General features: G+C 37.8%; 1 protein-coding gene across 3 annotated transcripts in view; it reads right to left on the reverse strand.

Annotated features, from left to right (window-relative positions):
- CCDC178 (coiled-coil domain containing 178) overlaps positions 1 to 22233 on the reverse strand; it is a 193726-nt gene that overhangs the window by 3463 nt on the left and 168030 nt on the right. For all 3 annotated transcript variants that reach the window (XM_075084950.1, XM_075084949.1, XM_075084951.1), the window contains one exon: positions 16871 to 17014. In XM_075084950.1, coding sequence (XP_074941051.1) covers positions 16871 to 17014 — 144 coding nt within the window. The remainder of the gene's footprint in view (positions 1 to 16870; positions 17015 to 22233) is intronic.

Raw genomic sequence — 22233 nt, forward strand, 5'->3', positions numbered from 1 at the left:
TCCTCATAATAATTTTCCAAAGAGGTAGTCAGTACTCAGTAGGAATTCAAATTCCAAGGGGAAACCCACATTGGGTATCATCCACCCATTCACACTCTGGTGCATACTCAGCAATTTCCTTCCCTGTGACAACATTAAGTCTGAAAAACATGTCTTGGCAAACATTGGCAACATTATAGCTGTTAAATAAACCAGGGCCAGAGACTCTGACCCAGAGGCAGGAGGGATCATAAGGGTGAGCCCTTCTTGGCCCCTTCACCATACTCTATTGTAGCATCATTGTTCTCTGTGTGTGCTTTTCATTCAGCGTGTCTGGGGTAACCTGGGGACTATTCACAGCAGTGCAGCCCGTTAGAGAGGTGCTCTCAAGAGTATAAAAATGGGAGAATGTATTGTATGCTTGTGGAGGTGAGGAGAGAAATGTAAATGTAAATTGAAAGTAAAGGTACTGGGCCACTAACCCTGAGAAAGGTGTGGGTGTAATGGTGCTGTAGCCAAATGCAGTAGTAATGAGATTTGGGGTGAAATTTCTAAATGGACAAAACTCTTAAGAAAGATGACAGAAAAGGAAAAGAGTGGTAAGATTATTTCACTGACTTACTGATTTGACTTTACAAGATTTTGCTGAAGTTTACACTCAGTAAAGAAGCTAGCATTGGAACCAGTGCCACTTTTCTTGGTGTTCTGGTTTCTAAAGACACTCTGGAATTGAGCACAGTCAAACAATTCCATTGTTTTGTTGTTTTGTTTTCATTTGTTGTTTTTTTTTAATAACTAAAACAACCACCACTCAGACAACCTTGTCTGGAGTATCAATACCTTTTATTTGGATCTGAGGTAGTGTCTTTTCGTAATAAAATGAAGGTAAGACTAACATATAATGTCAATTTAACTGAATGTAATTTTTAGTAACTAATGTTTACACGTGGGAAAAGTAATCATCAAATGATAGTTTATTAATGATACTGACTTGATTTCAAAATAGATTTAATAAAACACTTAAGAGTAGATTAAAATTATTTCAAAGGAAAATTTTCTGTACTGGCTCATTGACAAAATGATACCCATGTCTGTATAGGGCCAAGGTTTAACATGGATCTGGGCTTCCAGATGCTGAGAAATCTGAGAGCTGTGGATGTATTCTGTCCCTACTGAAATAAAAAGAAAAAACCCTGTGCACTCTGATCTCATTTCCACGAATGATTTAAATCAATGGATTACATTAATGTAAAATGAATTCTCAAATCAGGCTGTAGACTTCAGTGGGACAGCAGTTTGATTCTCAGTGTAATTGTAACTGAGGAAGTTCTTAATTGTATTCTAGTTGCCATTTTGTTCACATGCTTATGAAGCACTGTGTCATGGGAAAATTTCCACTCCTTTCCCTAAAAATATTCAGTTTGTTAGGAAAGAACCTGCATTTTACAGTGCCTATAAAATATACTAAGTAAATTAAGTTTATGATGGTCATATGCTTTATTAATGTTTCAATAAAAAAACCCCCATTATTTAATTTCAGAAACTGAAAACATTTATTTTAAATATACAAAGACGTGATATGGTCACTCATCTTCAGTTTGCTCCATTAGTCTGACAGTATTATGTACTAGTAGCTCTCAAATAATTAGAAATAAAGACTAAAAATACAAGGCAAACTTAATGCTTGATTTTCACACAGATGTAAATTAGGTGTAACTGTAATGAAATTAATGGATTTTAAATACAGAAAACTATCAAAATTAGGCCCCGAGTCCTTAATTGCCCTTAGTGCCTTTTCATTTGTCAGCTGTTCTACCTAACTTATTGCAGGAACAGCAAGGTATGACATGTAGATATGTCTGAGCCATATTGAAAACTTTAAAAAGAGGTGAGTAACTTGATTCTTTTACTGATGAAACCTAGTTTACAACAGTTGTCCTTTTTGGAGGCCTAGAAGGACTCCTTTGCTGGAGGAAAGAATGGAAAAAAGAGAACAGGGCATGCACTTTGGCCTTGTAAATTCCTTCTCGAAACGTCATGCCTGTAGTCAAATAACAACTGTCTAAACAGCACTTGAAGCTCAATTTCCTGGAAGATTTATCCTCAAACATTTTAGTTTAGATGTGCAAATATTATTGTTAGATGAGTATTATAACTTGGAAGTATTTTTAAATTAACTCCTGGAGAATCAGCTTCTTCCTAGGTGTGGTACATAGCCAGTTATGATTCACATTTTGTACAAACTTGTTCTCTCATATGGTACATTTTAAAGTTACTTAGAAAAGAGTTCCTCAAAAATAAATAATCTAATGTGCTTCCTGAGTGGAAAAAAGGATAGCAGTTGCAAACCACCCTTTCATGCAGATGCAGAATATCTGAAATACATGAAGATACAGTAAACCAACAAGATAATCAGAAAACTATGCAGAAAAACATAGGAATAATAATAGTGCTATAAATAAAATGTGATTGTCAAATTGGAAAATGCATATATTGCCTTAGAAGCCAGCAACATTAGTGTTGAGGGTCTCATTTTTCCGTAACACCATAACATATGAACTGCAACACAGAGTCAAACGAATGGTCCATCTAACCCACTGTTTTGTTCCCAGCAATGGTCATGATGAGAGACTATGTAGGGGAGAGTATAAAGGCAGAATAAACATATGCAACATTTCTTCCTAACATTTTCCTATCCCAGAACAGACAGATGAGAAGACTGAAGAGAATTTTTGCCAGAATTCTCCATGTTTCAGCAATCATCGCTCAATTTCAGAAGGCCTCCCTGTAATCTTAGGGTCATGCATCCGAGTTTCCAGAGTGTTGGATATTTCTCCTGTTGTCCCTGTAGCACAATGGAAACTTAGGAAAGGAAGGTTCTGCATTAACCTAGAAACAGCTAGAAGAGCTATGTATCCAGAAACAACTTTGCAAATTCATTCATATTCCCTGAAAATAGATGTCAAAGCTTGTCTCTAAGGCTGAGCAGCCAGAAAGACAGCTTGTACTTACTACTCAAGGTCAAGGAATGTGGCAGGAAGGGGGAAAGTCATGGAGTGGCTCACTCAGGTTTCTCTCCTTCATGTCCCCAAGGACATTATTGTCCAAGCCTGCAGCTGTCTCCATTGTACAGGAGGGACTGAAAACTGCAAATCCTGCTTCAGGGGGTATCCACACACCCCTCACAGGCTTCTCTTGCTCCCAAAGGAAGTTGATTTGGCTCCAAAATAATTTGTACTTCTGTCATTAATTTGCTCCAATAAAAGATTATTTTAGTTTTGAAAAGGAAAAATCTTCAGTATTTCCCAATAGTAAATTGCTATTTAAAGACACAAGTCTACATAAAAGGTTTCTTAAATTATTCCAAATCAAATGGCAGCTCAAACAGGCCTTTTTTCTGGATGTTGGTCTTGGTAAGGCAGAAATCATACTGGTGAAGCTAAAGTGAATGACTTCTCAACCTGAATTGTTACTGGGCAGCAACGTAGCTGTCAGGGTGACACTGACACTGTCAGGCTATTACAGATTGGGCCCCAGAATTATATGCTGTCTGAGGGACTATAAAGCAATGAAAAATTCTGATGTATTATATACAGGACAATCTCAGCTCTTTGATGATCAGTAGAAGAAAGATGACAAATGGCTTTTTATCCTTGAGACATATGGAAGTGAGAAAACTAGAGAAACCAAAGCAAAACTATAAATTATTTCAGAAGAGTGCATCATCATGCTTTAGATTGCCAATCTCAAATGCTGATCTGACCTATCTAGTAAAATAATTTCCTTCCTCATCTCCTCTAAATTTTCCCTATCTTTCAGAATTGATCTGTTAAGAAGAAAGAAGTAGGAGTTAAAAAGAATGAGAAACAAACAGAAAAGAAGGGTAATAATAAAACAGCAGCAGTGATTAGACTCATCATCTGTATAGGTCAGAGGAGTCACTACAAAATGTAGAGAATTATTATTACAGTAAGTTAAATAAGATATTAAGGTCTAAGAAAGACCAGAATACAGGTGGAAGTCTTTGCTGCATGATTATATATATACATTTTAAACTGACTGATAATTAGATTATCAATGAATATATCATTGAAACTGAGAACAAAATGCTCGACACCCTCCTTGACAGTTACCAAAGATAAAAGAAATGACGCTAATAGGAAGGGCTTGTGTACTCGAAAGCTTGTCTTTTTTTCCAGTCTAATAAAAGACAGTGTCTTGCCTTATCAAATCTGCCTTGCTTACCTTCTTAGGCCATCAAGATTATAACAAAAATATCACCACAACACTTACTTTTAAAACACAGATGCAACTTTAGCCCTCAGAATAGAAGTTTCATAACAAGGCAACATAGTCAGAGTGTGTTTATTGGCTCAGATTGTTCTGTCTTCACCCTGAGGAAAATAGTCTTGTATCTAAGAAACTCAGCCTAACTACATCACAGACTTCAATGAGACCAGTTTTAAGTACGTTTTTTATTTTGCAAGACTTCTTAGTCCCTAAAGGTTAATTGGAGTGAAGCATAGCATTAAAAATCTCCTTGTTTAGTGTACTCTTTCATTTTCTTATTTTAGAAATTGTAATAAAACTAAAACTCATAGCTTTGAAAAATCTGTGCCAAATGAAAAAGGGGATTTTCTGGAGTTATTATAGATAAATAAAACGCTCCAGTAAAATTCCACGATAGCTGTGACAAGCTGGCATGCTAAAGCAACCCAGTGAAACTGCTGTGACCCATCAGAGTTTTGGAGGAGAGTTAAGTGTGAGAAAGAAACTGTTCTTCTTGAGTCTTCAACTCTTAGCTTTTTGCTCCGGTGCCAGTAGGAGCGCCAAAGTGATGCTGAGTCAAGTGATGATACAGATTGCGTACTCTTGTAGCAAAGCTAAATATTATAGTCATCAGAAATGCCGCACTATTAAAAGAGAACTGCTTCTGTTCTCATTTTCTTCAAAATTGTTCTGGAGAGCTGAGAGGTTCTTTAAGGCATAATCCTTTCCACCCCTCTCTCCCCTCACAAAAAAAGAGAGAAAAAATTACAGAAAAGATTTCCTTGTGCAAAGCTCCTCAGTCCCCTGAATTAGCATCTTTTCCTCTGTCTCAAATACATATTTCTGCTCTGCTACCGCATACATGCTCAGTTACCGCAGTGCTCAGGCTCAGAGAAAATAAGCCATTCATTTCAGAAGAAATACTTCCTATGAGAACACTTGCAAATGAAGACCTAAATTTGATCCCTCATTCCTGAATCTGGAGTATCATAAGAACGTATTTATAACAGTCTGTGAGCACTGAGACTGCAACAAGATTTACTTGGAGCATCGCTCAAAGGAGGAGTGGTTCTTGCCTCAAGATTAAGAATACCCCCAATGCAAAATTTGAGAAAGGGGTAAAGATGGGAATACTTTCAAGAGAAACCATATACACTCAAAAAAGAGTAAGGGGAATGGACAGTGATGTTGTGTCTCACACCAAACTGGTATTATAACATTTTTATTCACTTTCTGCTTTTGTCCTTAATTGGTTCCTTCTGTACCACTAGCAGCAGCCCTCCAGAGTACGCAGACAGATGACAGTCATGTTATGTCAATCCTATGACAGATGTTTACGGATTTGTCCTCAGGAAGGATTTGGTTTCCTGATCTATCTTCCCAGGCATAGGCAAAAGACATGACATGAGAGGTTTTTATTTTATTCCTAACTTTGTCCTCACATGCTTCTTATTTATTTCAAAAAAGAAATGTTTATGTCCAAGTTGTGGTATGTTAGCAAAAAAATAAAAGGACTGAAGTTTAGAAAACAAAGCTGGCATCCTCGTAAGAAAGAATAGGCGGCTAGGAAAAAGGCTGAAGAACCAACAAGCTCAGACACCACATCTGAAACCTGAATGTTTGTAAAGGATGCCTTTGGAGAAGATAGTGAGTGGATTAGAAGGTGCTGCTCGTAGTAAAATAACACAAAGCATTCAATACCTCAGATGTAACTTTGGAAGATTATAGTGCCTGTTGCAAGAAGTTTCTTGTAAGGAGTTTTCCATGGGAAATGCTTGATTGAGTCAATCAAGATATGGGATAACTATTACACATTTTATAATTCTGCACATGACAGTCAGGATTTCATTCTGGTAGGTCATTTGATTCTCTGCAGGTGGCTCTGTTGGTTTCTGGAATAGTATACTGCGAATTACATGTTACACAAATGAAAGTCAGTTATAATTCTGGATAACATTGTATTTGATTCTACAAACATCTTTAGGCCTAATGCAAAGATTCCTTTGAATAATTTATCCAGCTAAGTGTCTGTGGTCCCAAACTCCTAATTTAAAAATGTTGATAAATGAAGTATCTCTTTAGCTAATAAATGAAGTATCTCTTTAGTTATCCTTTGTCAGCAACATTCATTTTAATGGAAAGTGAGTTTACAGGGTTACATGATTGAACTACTGAGCCAAGTCAGTGTTGGCAAATGATGGGCTAAATTATTGATGTTACACACTAATGAATTCTGATGAGAAATAAAATACAGACATTACATTTCAAGTGGTTCATAATTATTTTTGTACTTTAAAAGCAATTTTATTCTTTTTCCAAATCATACTGGTTCTGTAAAACAAAAACATAGTTAGTGATTATAAATAAAATTATTGAGTTTGAGGCAAAAATGCTCCTGTAAGTTTTCTTATGCAAGTATAATGCTATTCACACTAGGATTCTGATTTCTTCTTATACTTCTGGGAGAGGATAATTAAATTAAATGTCTAAATTTTTAAACTGCTGTCTTTAAATAAAATAATCTACTTTGCAACCACGGTTAAGAGTTCAGTAGATGAGTTTATAATCTATGATATATCAGCATGTTTACTAGAGATGTTCTGAACCACCATAATTAATTCAGGTAACGACAAAAACAGAAGAGCTGCCAAAAAGGAGCTTTCAACATGTAAACAGTTCATCATTATACCTGTGTTTTGATATATGTTTAAAATGGGTAGAAGGAGGATACTAAACTTCAGGAAGCCCAAAGTGATGTTGCAGGGTTGAATCATTAATTTAAAATGTCATTTCTCTGATTCTTTACTTATTGTACTGGATAAAGAAATTCTATTTCTTAGCTTTTATTTATAAAAGCAGAGCTAAACATTTGCTCATTTGGCAACAGTATAACTTCATAAATCCTATCCTTAATCTTGCCTTCCTAAAAATGGGCTTTATTTAACTTTTCTTAATTATACACTGAAGGCTTCTGTCAATTGCTGGAAAAGCAAATCTATGAAGTGTCGTTTCCTCTTCTTTTTGACACATAAGAACTGAATAGCTGTCTTACTGGTCGGCTCATTGCTGTTTTTGCTTGTCATTCAAAACTACCATTGGCTTCACGAAGAAGGAAGTGCATGCAAAACTGTTTTGGTTTTGCTACAAAGGGAATCTTTTGATCCAAATGATCAACCTTGGAGACGTTTGTCACATTTGACCAAAGACTCAAAAGAGCGTTTCATGAGCTACACAATCATCATCATAAACCTCAATGTTACCTATAATTTGGCCTTAAATTTAAACCCAGTACCCAAATATGTATTTTAGCATAAGAGTCTCAGAAACATGGCATTTTACATTAAATTGAAGTATTTAGAAAGTTGTTTACTCTGTTGCTATACAGGTATCTCTCAGCACAGCTGGTAGAAACATAATGTACATCCAAACTATGTTTTATGGCTAGATTTTGAACCACTGGTGTTTAAACCACTTCAGCTAATTTTTCTTTAATAGAAAGGACTCCTCTGAACTGCAGGTAGGGCTGAGAGCATTGCATATTACAAAAGTTTCCAAGCATTTGCTTTTATACCTTCCATTATGATTTTTTTTTTTTTTACAGTTTGTCAAAAAAGTAGGCATTGGGCTCAAATGCTTGATTTCTTTGGTAAATTTCAAAAATTACAGAAATGGGTCATACCCTATTGCCAACAAAATACAGTTTTCCATGCTTGGTAAATGCCAGCTTGAGCTCAGTAACTTTGAAAACTACATTTTGACAAACTTGAGCCTTGCAATAGGTAAGGCTTCTCCAGCAGTAGTATCTCAGGACTGCTGTGGCTTGGGTTGGGTCTAGGGGCCTTAGAGTACAGGTTACCTGCCTGTGCTTTCATTTTGCCCAGTAGTATGCTGGAGGAGGAGGATATTGCTTGATTCGAATCTGGCAGAACAAGAGCCAAAATGGAGCAACAGTTAGATTCAGAGGAGTCTTATGAGGAGATAAAATTGGGCTGCAGAGAAGGAAAACTATTATTGGTCTGTCAGGTGAGGGTAGAGACTGGAATTGGCAGGTCTCAGAGGCTGGAAGGTGGAAGAAGGTGACCATTGGTTGGGAAAAAAGAGATAGTGACTGGAACTTGAGGGAGCAAAAAGGGAACAGAGGAAAATGGAAATCAATAGACAGTGCCAGAGGCTATGGCTGGAAAACGGGCTTGAGAGGAGAGCAGAAATGGCTGGGCCAGCAGTCTGAGAATGAGGCAGATGCAAAGAGGTCTGACATTCATCTGGGATGAGATGCAGCACTGGCACTGGGTTGGGAAAGGCAGAGACTATGAGCTGGGAGGTCTTCGATTAGATAAAAAGTCTAAGCAATAAATTACTGAATAAGAGATAGACGACAGCCTACTACACTTGTTATTTCCTCCATTAAAGTGGCAGACAAGTGTATGGGCACTTACTCTGCTGATGAACAAGGTAAGTGTCAATATGGTGGTTTATATTCTTGGAAATTTTAAAGTTTTAAAAAATATCTTGGAAGAAAATTATTACGATTACAAAAGCAAGGTACTCAATTTAGAAATGTTAGGATTGCAGTTATTTCTATAAACTTAATTCAGCTAATTTTGTATAAACATTTCAACACAGGTTTTAGTTATTCAACTAAAAAAGTAAAAGTTATGCTACTCCAAGAAATAGAAATCCAGTACTCTTCAAATTCTGGAAAAGGCATCAAGGATGACAACTTTATTGCTTTTTGAAAACTTTTCAATTAATGATAAAGTGTTTCAGCACATTTTTATTCCATCGAGTTTTAAACTCAGAATCTCTCTGTCAGGAGTACAGAGAATAATCTGAGGCTTAAAGGTTGGTGTAACAGTGGCATGACTCAGTGGATCAGTTTTTAAGAAGCTGGAAGTCACACAGTTTCTCTTTTCTTGCCTTTTAAGACCTACTAGTTTGAGTAGCCCTGCTGATAAGAAAAGCAGCAGAGTTAATAAGCTTGCCAGTTCCTCATATTTGACTGAAGTTTTGAGTGCCTGGCCCACAAATTTAAGTTATTAGAGTTACAGGTGGAAAGAATATGAATTCATAGACTGCATTTCTGGATTCTATTTCTCTTTAATGGGAGAATAATTTTTGCTCAATGAGAAATGACGTTCGTCCAGTAATCTCATCAACAGTTAAAGTCAGATGTCAAGTTACTTATAGTAAACTTTTAATGCTGTAAGCTTGTTTTTCATTATTAAAGCATCTGTACATTTTTATTAGTCGGCATATTTTAAATTAAGACATTTCTGTGTCTGGATGTAAGAAAGTGTAAGAAAGTGGACAATTACGGCTACTCTGGTAATATACGGAGACGTATTCCAGTAAGTGGTGGTGAATACTGAAGAAATTTAACTCTTAGGAATTCTTCTTTTATGAGAAAAATAAAAATAAATCTCCTAGATTAGATGTCATCCTTCCATTTTCTCTTAGGTCACAATTTTTAGTAGTCAAAAAACTTTTACGTATTTCTGCAAAAAAATTGTATATTGAAAATGTACACCTGCAAGCAAACTAAATATTTGATCACCACAGCAATCCTGGACAGGTTAATTAAAAAAACTATGAGACTAATTTTTTGTTTGCAGAGACCATCTTCTAGCCTCCATCATTAATGGGCAACTAGCAGAACTGTCTGCCTTTATCTTCCTACTATACACTAAAGCTTTTAGGTGACAACCACATTCCTAAACCATTTGCTTAATATCACATTTACTTCATATAGTGAAATTTTCATGTGAAGCCATAGAAGAATTAGCCAGGTGAGGCTACTCTAGGTGTTCCTATACATGCCAGGAAATGTTCACGGTTATATCAGCCTGTGGGCAAGACACTTTGAAAGTTAATGAGTTTATGCGAAGCATAAGAAGTTTAGTGCACTAAAGCACAAGTGGCATAAAAACTTAAATGCAGCCGAGTTGTGCCAAATGATATGGACACTTCCCTTCAGAAATGGTAAAGGAGATTATGTCAGAATAAAGGCATCAGTTTTGCCGTGCAATAAGCAAAACCACAGACCATGAAAAGAAGGTAAAGAAAAAAAGCAGGTTCTAGTTTCTTCTATGAATCAGGCTTATTTTGAGATTACCTTCCACTTGTCTCACTAGCAGGGTCCCTCTTGTCATGCAGCAGCAAAATATATGGTCATGAACTTTTTGTCTATCTATTCCATGGCAGCTGTATTTGACACTACACCTACATGGTAAGTCAATTCAAAGATTTTGGTGAATGCTTGTCAGGGTCATCAACTCAATCTAGAATAATCTACACAAAAATAATCACTTTAAGCATTGAAATAAAATGTGAGATCATATTTTGAAGAATTCCAGATGTTATTATCCAAAATTCATAAGCATTTGAGAGGAAAACCATATGTTTTTAGATACTATATAGCGGATGCTGATTTCTATGCTTCTTTAGAACCCTAATAATTAAGTAACAAATGTTTCAATTTTTTGAAACATTACCACCATAAGCAGAAGCAAAAATAGCTGGTCTAAATTCCCCCTTAACTGAACAAAATAAATATTTTATAAATTAATAATAAAACCCGCAAAATTTAACGTCAACATTTTAAATGGTTACTATGAATAAATGTGACTAAATACAAAAGCTTAGAACTAATTAAAAGGTGTGTAGCCAAGTCCCCTTAAGAAAAGTTATCTGTCATCCAGCCCCATATGTCTCCAAGACAAGGCAGAAACAGCAAGACTGCTAAAGTGAAATCAGCAGGCAAAAAAGGCACAACTGAGCGTAATCAGCATAAATGGCGATAACTCAACCCATAACAAAGAAAAATAAAAGGCGTACAGATTTTGAAGAGCGCCAGCCCTGAGGGACACCATAACACACCTGTGTTAACAAGTTAAAGAACAAAGGGTGTACTTAAATTGACTACCAACCGACAGCTAAGAGGCAAGTTAAGAATGAGTCGTTTTCAGAAAGCAAAAGGGCAAACACTCCTTTTAAAACGCAGGCTTATAGTTGGTCCTGACCTTAGTGGAACTGCACTGGCTCTTTCCTGTAAGGAGGTAGAACAGAACAGGATGCCACAAAACCCATGGATTTTGCAGTGTCAGTAAACACTTCCTCCAGTAAGAAGCAGTATCCACCGAGACGCCCACAGTAGATTCAGCAAAGTTTTAAAGCCTTAGTAAAAAGAACAGTCCTTTCCCTGATGACCCCTGCAAAATCGCTCAAATAAAGATAATACAAAATAGATCAAATCTGTTTTCTAGTGTAAACCGGTGTAGTTCAGTACAGTGGAATCAAGCAACTTGAGTAAAACTGTGGAAAATGTACAAATAATCACAGCATTCCCAGTCAAAGAGACCGTTCCTTGATGCTTCATTCCTTTGTTCCTTATGTAGCAATTTCCATTTAATGAAAATGGGTAAAACTGTTAACAACTAAGAAGCTTCCAAACTCTAAATCCTGATGATACATTTTTATATCAGTTTGCATCAGTGTGAATGGCTATCAAGGGTGCGGATCTATTAAAAATTAAGCCAATAATCTTGCATTTATTAAAAAAGTACCTTTGTCATGCCACCATCAGAAAAAGCGTATATGAAATGCTTTAAAGTTACAGTGAGGGTAGCAATGATGCTATTATTTTGTTAGCACTTTGGCCCCCAGAATAATTCTGGCAGAACTATAGTCAAGATAAATCATCTAAAAGGATGGACTAAATTGAAGACTGTCAGGATTAAAGCACAGCCACAGTCCTAAATAAAGCTACACCTGCCATCATATATCATTTTTGCAATTAGATAGCTAATTGAACTTACTCAAGAGCCAAGTTATTGAAACTCCAAAACATTATTGAGAAAACAAAAGTCATTAACATAACACATACCTTGTCTGTACGCTTTTGGGAGAAAAGGTTTTACATTTTTATTATTTTTTCTACATTAAAGAGATTACTTTTATTAGTCTCTGCTGGATTTAAAAATGTATTTAGTAATTGTAGAAGACTGAAATCCTCCAGCAAACTAAGGCATAGAGACTGCACCAACTGTGATGGTGAAATTTTCCCCACAATCCTCTGACACATTTCTTCAAAGGCTGACTTGAAGAAAAGCTGTCGCTGACTTCAGCAATAGTCTTTCCTCCTCTCCTACCACATAGGATGTCCTTCAACTGTTAAGACAATTAAGTTTGCGTGAAGAGTCAGTGTAATCTATGATGGAGCTCATAGAACTTTCTTTGACTACCATGATAAAAACAAAGTCTCTCTTCAGAGCCATTAAGCATGCATGCAAACTGCCCGGAATGAAAGAAGAGCAGAGCAGGGCTCACACACTTCTAATGCACTTCTAGTGCACTTCAGGCACTGCAATTCTAACGCCTCAAATTCTGCCACTGGTTGCAATCAGACAGCAGTAAAGGAATTTTTAAAACTTGAAATGGGTTAGAAGAAAGGTAGAGCATAAGAAGATGAAATAGTCTTGTCCAAGAAACAGTCCTGCACGTTGCTCTACAAAAAATGAAATAGATGAAAGGCCAAAATTGAAAGTATAAATCATTTCAGTCATTGATCTCTGCTCTAGCTGTTGATTTGATCGCCAACATATTTATTCTTTGCTATTACTATGGAATAATCTCATCACTTTTTTTAATATCTCAACTGAAATGCTTGATTTTAAAATTTCATTTTCTGACAGTATATTCACAAAACATACGACAGTAAGTAATCAGTTGATCATTCCTATTTCCAATGCAAATATTAAATGTTGAAAAACCAAAATGGCTCCAAGGATTATGACAAAAAACAGGGAATATATATTTAAAAGTTTGATTGAAATAAAAGAAGTTTAACATAAATTAAAAAGGCATTTTCTTTTAAAAAAAATTTATTAATGTCACCACGTACAATATAGACTAACGACCCTTAGCAAAAAAACGGGAAAACTTAGTATTTACTAGAGGTTGACTGCCATAATTCTGACTTTATGGTTCACATATTTGGATAATACTGACGTGTCTTCAGTCACATAGCCACGGTGAGAGCTCAGTAAGCATGTACACATTTCTGCTACACTCTGAAGAACGTTTTTTTGGTCTTCTTTCTCAGCATAGAGGGACAAAAGGAGGTGCATCCAGAAGGCAGCGAGTTCTGGTTACGATTTCCTGGCAAAGAGCACTGCTGCTGGGTAGGGCCAGGCAGACCAAAACTGTGTACAGCCGGTGCTAAGGCTGGACAGAGAGCCAGGAAGGTAAACGAGGGACTCTTTGCCTTTGCTACCTTACAAATAATTGTGGCAAAGCAGAGATTCTGGCCAAAGGACATTTAAGATGGTGATGGCCTGCTGCTTCCAGGGACAGCAGCATCCCCTCTGGGGATGTGTACATTAGCTGCATGCTCCAGGGGACACACTGCCTGCGTTGCACTAAGCCTGAGCACCCCAGTTCGGTTTAGTACAATTACCAATGCCAGTCGGCTCAGCCCAAGGGCATGTGTTGGCAGTGTGACAGGGAGGGAAGCCTGGAATTAAGAGCGAGCTCAGATCTGTGCTTAACTAGCAGGGTGGATGATCAACAGCAAATCTCTGGCATCAGGACCAAGTTTGGTGCTGATAGAAATTGGGACTGGGACTGCGTATCTGAATTATGAAATAAATCCTTTCTGAAATAAATTTGAGAGGCCAGATGTCAAAGGAGCTTGCCATCATTGTAAAGCCCTTCTCTTCATTTAAAACTTTTAGGGAGATTTAATTGCAAGCATCTTTTTTTTTTTTTTTCAAATTATCATTAACAAAAGCACTTTGCTCTAAGTGGGATCCCTCCTAAAGTTTTGATTCTTTTGGTGTTTATTAAAGGCGATGACTAACTCCACCAATACCTGGGGATGGAAACATTCTCCTCACTAATGGCTTTGGCAGTGTCATCCTCTTATTATAGGCACAGTTTGTCCTTCTCAAGCACAAAGTCTTACAGGTGCTATGGTCCACCTGCACCACTGGAAGCGATTGGAAGGTAACTCTAGAATTTTAAAAATAGGCTGAGCAGGGTAGACTAGTAATGATGAAACACTGGTCAAATCTATCTTCCAGTCTGAGGCAGCTCTTGATTTTCACATAGCATTTCTCCCAAAACACCATTGCTGTGTATAACTGGAGAGTGTTGCTAGTTAAAAAGTACCTGGTGAAAAGGCCAAAACCCCCTCCATTATCTGCTTTTAAGTCTCTCTTTGGATCTCACCCAGGTCATGGCTTCTGTAAAATATTAGAAAACACTTAGGCAGCCAATGTACTGTGTCTACTGCCTCTTCTAATTCACTCTTCCCTGTGATTCACCTGCTCCTGTTTGCTCTTGGCAAGGTAGCTGCTGGGACGCAAACCCTCGTGAGTGGGAATCACCACTTTGCTGCACACTTGCACACTGCTCAGCACAGCGGGTTCTCATCCTCACACTTTAATGCAAGCTGGCTGCTAAGAACAACAATCTCGGGTATTTCTTGCTGAGAGAAAAGGGAGAGGAACGACTGCCAGCTTTTATTTTGTATGTGCGTGCCACTATGCTGAATGTCATCAGTAGAAGAACTTAATTGACGGAAGGATAGATTGATCTGACAGTAACACAGATAAAACAATGACACCTGACCATATATAAATAAATCACTGCCAAGACCTCTAAAATATAAAAATATCATGTTGCTGAAAAGAAATACTCTTCTACACACTGTGGTAATTGCTCTTAGCTGAACTAGTTTCCATTTTAATTTTATATCTCTTTCTTCTTCACTATTTTAGTAGTAAGTTTTTATCAGTTAAACTGGATAAAAACATAGCAATAACATTAGAACACCAGAAGAGGATCAGAATATCAGAAAAGGATGTCATGGATAGTGAAAGCAGATAGGGAGAGAACAGAGCGTTGTCCGGGCTTTGAACTAAATCTTGTCTTTGGTAGGTCTGACCTACTCAGATCTGAACACCCCCAAATGTTGCCAGGACTTACAAGCTTACAAGCTTTGTTTAGGCCCATCTCTAGTTAGTTGAGTTGTTCAGGGTGACAAGATTTACAGACACGGCTTCTCAGCATGAACAGCATGCGTGGAAAAATTTATGCTAAGGTGAAGGATTTCTGCCAAACTCATTCATTATAAGGTGGACTAGTTATTGACATAAGAGTTCGGTTGTATATGAAGTTCACAGTACAGCTATTAAAATCCTGTGTAACATTAGATTAATGTAAAGATTCATGTGTGAGGAAACCAGCTGCCACCTGTGGCTTCCATGGCAGTGCTATTATTATTCATGAGCTTTAGGCTGCACATCGATCACCTCTGTTCTTCACTCACTGTTGGAGGAGTTGAACAGAGGAGAGAACAGACATCATCCCAGCTATCCCCCGCAAAAATAAAAAAGGAGCTTTTCCAGTTTTTCAAATGCTAAATGAGAAATTTGAATGAAAAATGTGTAGTGCCCAGCTTACCTGTTTACACTTGCACATCTGTTTACATGTGCAATATTTAGCACATGTAACACCCCCAAAAAATCCATAAAATTGAGTATTACAAATCGTATAAAATCTGATTATGTTTTTGTCTTAATTATTTTTCTTTACTTTCTAATTTTAATACGACTAGGATTTTCTAAATCTTTTACAGAAGTAGAACATGTATAGAAATTTGGAATTTTAAAATAAAAATCCTCTTAGTGAGATACTGAAAACACATCATGATGCTGATGCAGCTTAATGGAATTCTAGAACTTGTTCAAGTTAGCTTTTACTTTCATGCATCAGATTGTAATCAGATGTAATAAAATTGTTTCTGCAATCATACAACAAAGCCTGACTGTTAAAAATCAGAAAACAAGGTTATGCTGCGCTAAGGCTGCATCAGCAACATAACTTCTTTTGCAAGGAATAAGTCTGAAGGAATTTTTCACTTAAGTCTTTTAAAAACCCTTCACAAACGCCATCTGGTTATGGCCATTAACTATGGGAAGAGATTGAAAGGAGCAGCTTTACAGAAATATGAATAAGGTACCATAGCGCCAGGCAAAAAGAACATTCGAACTGTATTACATAATAGTTATTTTCCCCAGTAAATACATATATTTGGGGAACAAGTCATAAAATGAAAAACTATACATTGCTGGAATCCATTTTTAAATCTCATAACCCCCAACGTTGCTTTTTTACAAATAAGGGAATGTCATCATACAACTGAGCTAGGAAGGTATGGTACTTCTATAAAAGAAATTAAATATGAATATAGTGAAAATGGCAATATTGTTTACCATGGAAATAATATTTGCACAAAACAGGACACAGTAACGTCTTGTAAAACAACAGAGCAGTGACGCTAATACCGCTCTGTGTTTCAAATGTTTATATCCAATGTATTTATAATAATCTTCTCCAAGGTTTGTGAGAAATAAATCTAATCTCCCCCTTTTTTTCAAACCACGCGTGGTATATGTGCTAACTTCCTGAATTCATCCTTCATGCAATTCCAGTTTATTAAAGAGGTTAAAAATTTATAAAACTCTGATGGGATATGGTTTTAATGCTTCATCACACTACCCATCATTTGCTTTTCAATCTAGATCAGAATGATCTTTCCGACTTCCCTGCAATCACCTACCTGCACAGCTAATATTTTCTGAGCGTTCTCCTGAGAGGCTGCCTGGATCCTCGCCAGCCCGGCCCGGGTGGAGCAGCCGCCCTGGCTCTGCCACCGCCCCGGCTCTGCCATCGCCCCGCGCCCCCGCCTCTGCACCGCCCGCAGCTGCCGGCGGGAAAACGGGGGGACGGGGAGGGGTGGGGGTTGGGGGGGGGCAGGCAAGGAAAAGGGGTGGGGGGTCAGAGGGAAAAAAGGAAAAAAAAAAGGGAAAAAAACATTAAATTCCCAAGTCAGAGTAGGAGAGGAAATTAATGGCAGCGTTCAAGAAGAATGATGGAGGGAAATATAGAAAGCAGTCAATAGCCCATTCTGCGCTGTACGGACCTGACAGGAATTTCACACTCTCTTGGTTTTTCAGCCCACTCATGTGCATTCATCAGAAACCAGTCGCATCTGGCTGCCAGGATGGGGGGTTAATTTTCTCTAAATGCCTCAGCAGTTTTGTTCTAGCTGAGGCAAACTCTGTGACTGCAAAGCTGATGAGTAAAATATTTCTACTTCACCCAGTTTAACTCAAAAGCGATAGCCTCGGGACATATTGAACCTTTCTTAAAAAAATAATCTTTTGAAGCTTTTTGAATGGCACATCAGGTCAGGCCAAAGTTTAAAATGCAAGTTTAAGACTTTGACGGACACCAGGGCTTTTTTTTTTTTTTTCCCCGTGTAAAGCTTATCATAGCTTGGCAATGTGTGCTTTAGTGCATGACAAAACTAAAGAGAATTAACTTAGCCATCAACTGCTCAGGGAGAACAATAACAGGAAAGAAATTTCCAGATAGAAGATCCTATTAATCTACCTAGCTATAAGCATGTGACATGAAAGCATCTAACAGCACTAAATTGCACTGAATGCAGCGCCTGAGAGTGACACTACTTAAAAAAAGGATTTTATATAGACGTACGGAAAAGATAACATCCTAGGAACTGCATTTGGTGCGAAAGATCCTAACTGAAACAATCCAAAGTGGGAGTGCTTCCTGGATAGGCTTTTGCTATTTGCTAACAGTACTTATTGTTACAATCGACGGTTAAGACTGGTATCAGTTTTTCCTTAATCTGCAAGTATTTGGAACTCTCAAACATGGCATGGCAGGTCTCGGTCTGGAAGCAAAATGTTTTAATGAGATCAGAAAATCTACCAACACGGAATGTTTTTGGAAACGACTGTGGGTTTTGGTAAATTCTGCAAAGATTGCTGCATACTCTAGAGTAGTCGAAATTTAGAAAATGGAAATTTAAACCACCTAAATTATTGCTTGGTGCTTGTGCTTCATCAAGTTAATTATTTCAATAAATTCCGTAGCTATTGTTAGCATGAGGCCTTCAAGAGTATGCCTGTCAACCAGATTAACACAATGGATTGTACCATTCCTTTGGAAATATTACATTTCATTAAGGTCAATGCCACAGGTCAATAATTGGATCAGTTATAAAGAAGCTTTTACATGATAAGATATGACTGCTCTTTAGGAGCAAGCGCAGCGTACCAGGTGAAAAATACACTTTTTCAAAAGAATGTAGATTATAGTAATATCAAATGAGCTATTACAGCCTAGAGAGTAATTAATGCACATTTTCAAAATTAATGGCCTGATTTTCAGAGATACTGAGTTTCCATAAGTCCCATTAGATTCTATGGAAGATGTGGGTACGCCGCATCTTTGTAAATGAGGCTGTAAAATACTAAAACAGATCTTTGTACATAATTTTTTTGAGTCTTGCCAGTGTATATTAAAAATAACATGAGGGAAGGTAGACAAACTCAGTGGCAAATATGTAAAAGTATCAGTCTGAATCACAGCCAAAACCTGAACCCAAATGGGAATATGTTTTCCAGTTTGGAGAACCTTTTCTAAGCACCACTGCTCCTTTCCTCCTGTTTTGAGAGGTTTTTTTCCCTGAAATTTATCTCTTTCTGTGGGTGTGCTGTTAATTCAACTGTTTTCAAATCTCACATTGTTTGATACCATTCTGGAGTCTCAAAAAGAATGCAGGTGAGAGAGGAGAAAAACATAACAACTTATGACAATTTAATAAAACAACTTACTTTAAGCCCTAGAAAAACAAAATAAGTAGCAAACTATTTTTAGATTATCAAAATTCTCATTTTTGTAAAAAGGTAAAATAATTGCAAGGTATGTTGTCATGATGAGGAAAATGGTGGTTGGGAGGGCATGTGAAAGATTCATCAGTGAATGGTGAAAGGGATCAGTGGCTATCCAGTTCAACAGCTATCCCTTTTTTTGTCTTGAGGAAACCAAAAGACATTCAAAAATTTTGAGGTTTGGCTATTTGAAAACTACTATGATATTTATTGAGAAACTGATAGTTTATAATGGCTGGTGTCCAATACAACCTTCACTAATGTTTCACATTTCAAAGAACTGAATAGCCACTTCCACTTAGAAATTAGAAGTCCGGGATAGCTGTTCTTACTATCCTAAGTACCCCTGCATCTACTACAACTCATGTTTTGAATACATTTTATTGTTCCTAGCATAATGGAGCCTAAACCCAATATTTATTAAGTTTACAATATTAATTGCAACATAAATAACATTTATGCATGCAATCAGAAATACACATCCATGAGAAAGTAACAGTTTTATGAAATAAGGTTACCTGCAAGCTTAGAATAAACTGATGGACCCACTAACCTAGAAGGGGCCATGCAATCTCCTGAGTCAACTTCAGACCCTTAGCTGAGGGAACAATTTAAAACAGAAAAATCCTGAGTAACCCAGCTAAAGAGCACTCCTAGCCCAAAAGCAGCCTGTAGATTTCATGGGTTTTGCCATGACCTCTCTATCCTGCAGGCACTGATACTTTTTCCTTAGATCCTCGTGGAATAATTGCTGGGGGTGACTTAGACATTAAACTTATGATTTTAGAAAAGGTACAGCATGGAAGAAGCTTGCAGGGTAGGGTGCAGCTGATAGGTGGGAAACCCATTACATGGAAGTTCCCTAGGCTCATAACCTTAGATGTCAGCAATGCCAGGAGAACTTGGAGAACTCTAAGAGGATTTGTCCGGAGGGTGGAACGGTGTGGAGACACCGTGGCCAGGCTCTGTGACCATGGAGCTGGTACACTGCACACTTGGCTGGGCTCTGTGACCATGGAGCTGGTACACTGCACGCTTGGCCAGGCTCTGTGATAAATGGGAACTCGCGGTACCATGGAGCTGGTACGCTGCACATTTGCTACCCTGAGGCAACAGTCTGTCATGCTTTTGACAAAATGCTGTCCTTTTTATCATTATAATACCAAAACACACCTCCATCCCAAAATGCCCCTCACTGGGCAAAGAAAGGAAATTTTACACCAATCATAATAAAGGTATGTATGACTAGAGTCACTCAAGTTCTACCTGAAAGGTTAAAAATAGTATAAAATAGGTTAAGAGAAAAGGGGTGTTGGGGAAGATACCATCACGTACCACTCTGGCTCCTGGGACCAGTCGACGGGCTGAGCCTCCTTCCCCCCCCACATTGGCAGGCTTTTGGGTAAGATTTGAGCACTTGGCTATACCAAGTGTTTCCCCGGGAAACCTCAGAAACCTCTCTATAGCTTCACTTTCAATCTCCAATGCATTAGAGTCGCTTCATATTTGCTTAACGCACTTGAGCCTAGCAGCGTTACTCATTTTCTTAGTATTTGTTTGTGTCTTGTAACCAGCAATCCTAACACCGGTAACCCAAAGAACCTGTGTATCTGTTGCTTTAATAAATCGTACTATTCATTAATCTAGCTGTGATCATTCTCATTGAATGTGACCAGCCAGGGCAGCTGCCCAATTAGTTACTAACAACAAATACTCTGATGGGTGGTTACATATACAATCTTTAGAAGATAAACCGTTGACCAAGTCTGAGACTAAGACTGGACTTAGCCGCACCTAGACTCCTCTCGGAGAAGGAGTTTAGAAAGCAAGGGGGTCCTGTCTGAACCTCATGACTCAACGGTAGGGTCTACCCCTAGCCACTCCTCAGACTCTCCTACTATTAACACAACAATCCTCTCCTCTGTCATGTAATAGACATAGTTATTTGCTTTTCCTTATCTTTTAAATTTTGATCACATGTAGAGACTTAAGTAGGCATGGCATGCGTGTGTTGCATACACGACATTGCAAACTCCTTCATTTTTCATTGCTTTTTTTTTCCATTTGAGAAACATGCTGGTTCCTAAACATTCTCAACACATCAAGCCAAATGCTGACAGTGAAGGTAACAGCTTCTCAAGTGGTCAAAGTGTAGGAATATGTACTGTAGCCAGATATTTTTATGACATTCACTTTGTTTCTGACATTTACTTTGCTGTAGGAGCAGGACTGAAAAAAAAAGGAAACAAAAGGACAAGCTAGCTCCTGATTTTGGGGATTCAAAAAGGAAAGGAAGCACCATGATCCTTGTTTCTGTCATTCTTGCACCTGCCATGGCAGCAGCTGATACAGGTTAGCTGTTAGTCCCCACAAAAAAACCTTCCATTAAAGGGTCCTGTAGGGGTTTCTGCAAGCATCAAAACAAAATTCATCCTGCAAGAGGGAGCAATGGCTTTCAATGAGGTACTGGAATGTTTTTGCTGGGAGGGGACAATTTTTGCAGCAAGTGACTTCTCCCAGTCCTCATCCTACAAATGAAGAGAAGATGTGCTGATGGCTTTGCTGGAGAGGCACCTTTGTGGGCTGCTGGAGACAATGAATGACACTGTCAAGGAGTTGCTCTTGCCATGCTGCTACTTTGGGGCTTCACTGTTGGTCTCCTTCTCTTGTGTTGTGGCTCCCCTCTGTGCCGCACAGCAGAGGGGCGCATATGGTTCTATATTTCTTTAATTCCTTGTTTATATATGGTACTAATATCATCAATAATATCAGTGTAAATATGGGAAAAGGAGGTGTGGACTAGCTGCCATTGTTACCTTGCTAGAGAGGAAGCTTATGATTCAGGATGTCTGATTCTGTTCTAACCTTCTGGTTTTTTGTTATGATAAATCAAGATACTTCATTAAATTCATGCCTGATTTGCAGTAATACAATTGAAATTAAGCTTATATTTTAATATGTAATTTTTTATTTGAGGGATCAACATGGGATAAAAAGCATATGATAATATTTGAAGCTGAGGCCTATTCAGGCCTAATTCATTATTCCAGTGGTATTGTTTCTAGGTCCTCATTAATCAATGTTATCACAATATTTGGATTCTCTATATAGTAAACAAAAGGAAAATTGAAAGAAAATCCCACATAGAGAGAAGGAACTGTATCTTATTTGGACCAGAATGTTTTTTACTTTTGCTGCCTGGCAGTTCACAGGAACCCAA

Source organism: Phalacrocorax aristotelis, chromosome 2 (genome assembly GCF_949628215.1).
Source record: "Phalacrocorax aristotelis chromosome 2, bGulAri2.1, whole genome shotgun sequence".
NCBI lineage: Eukaryota > Metazoa > Chordata > Aves > Suliformes > Phalacrocoracidae > Phalacrocorax > Phalacrocorax aristotelis.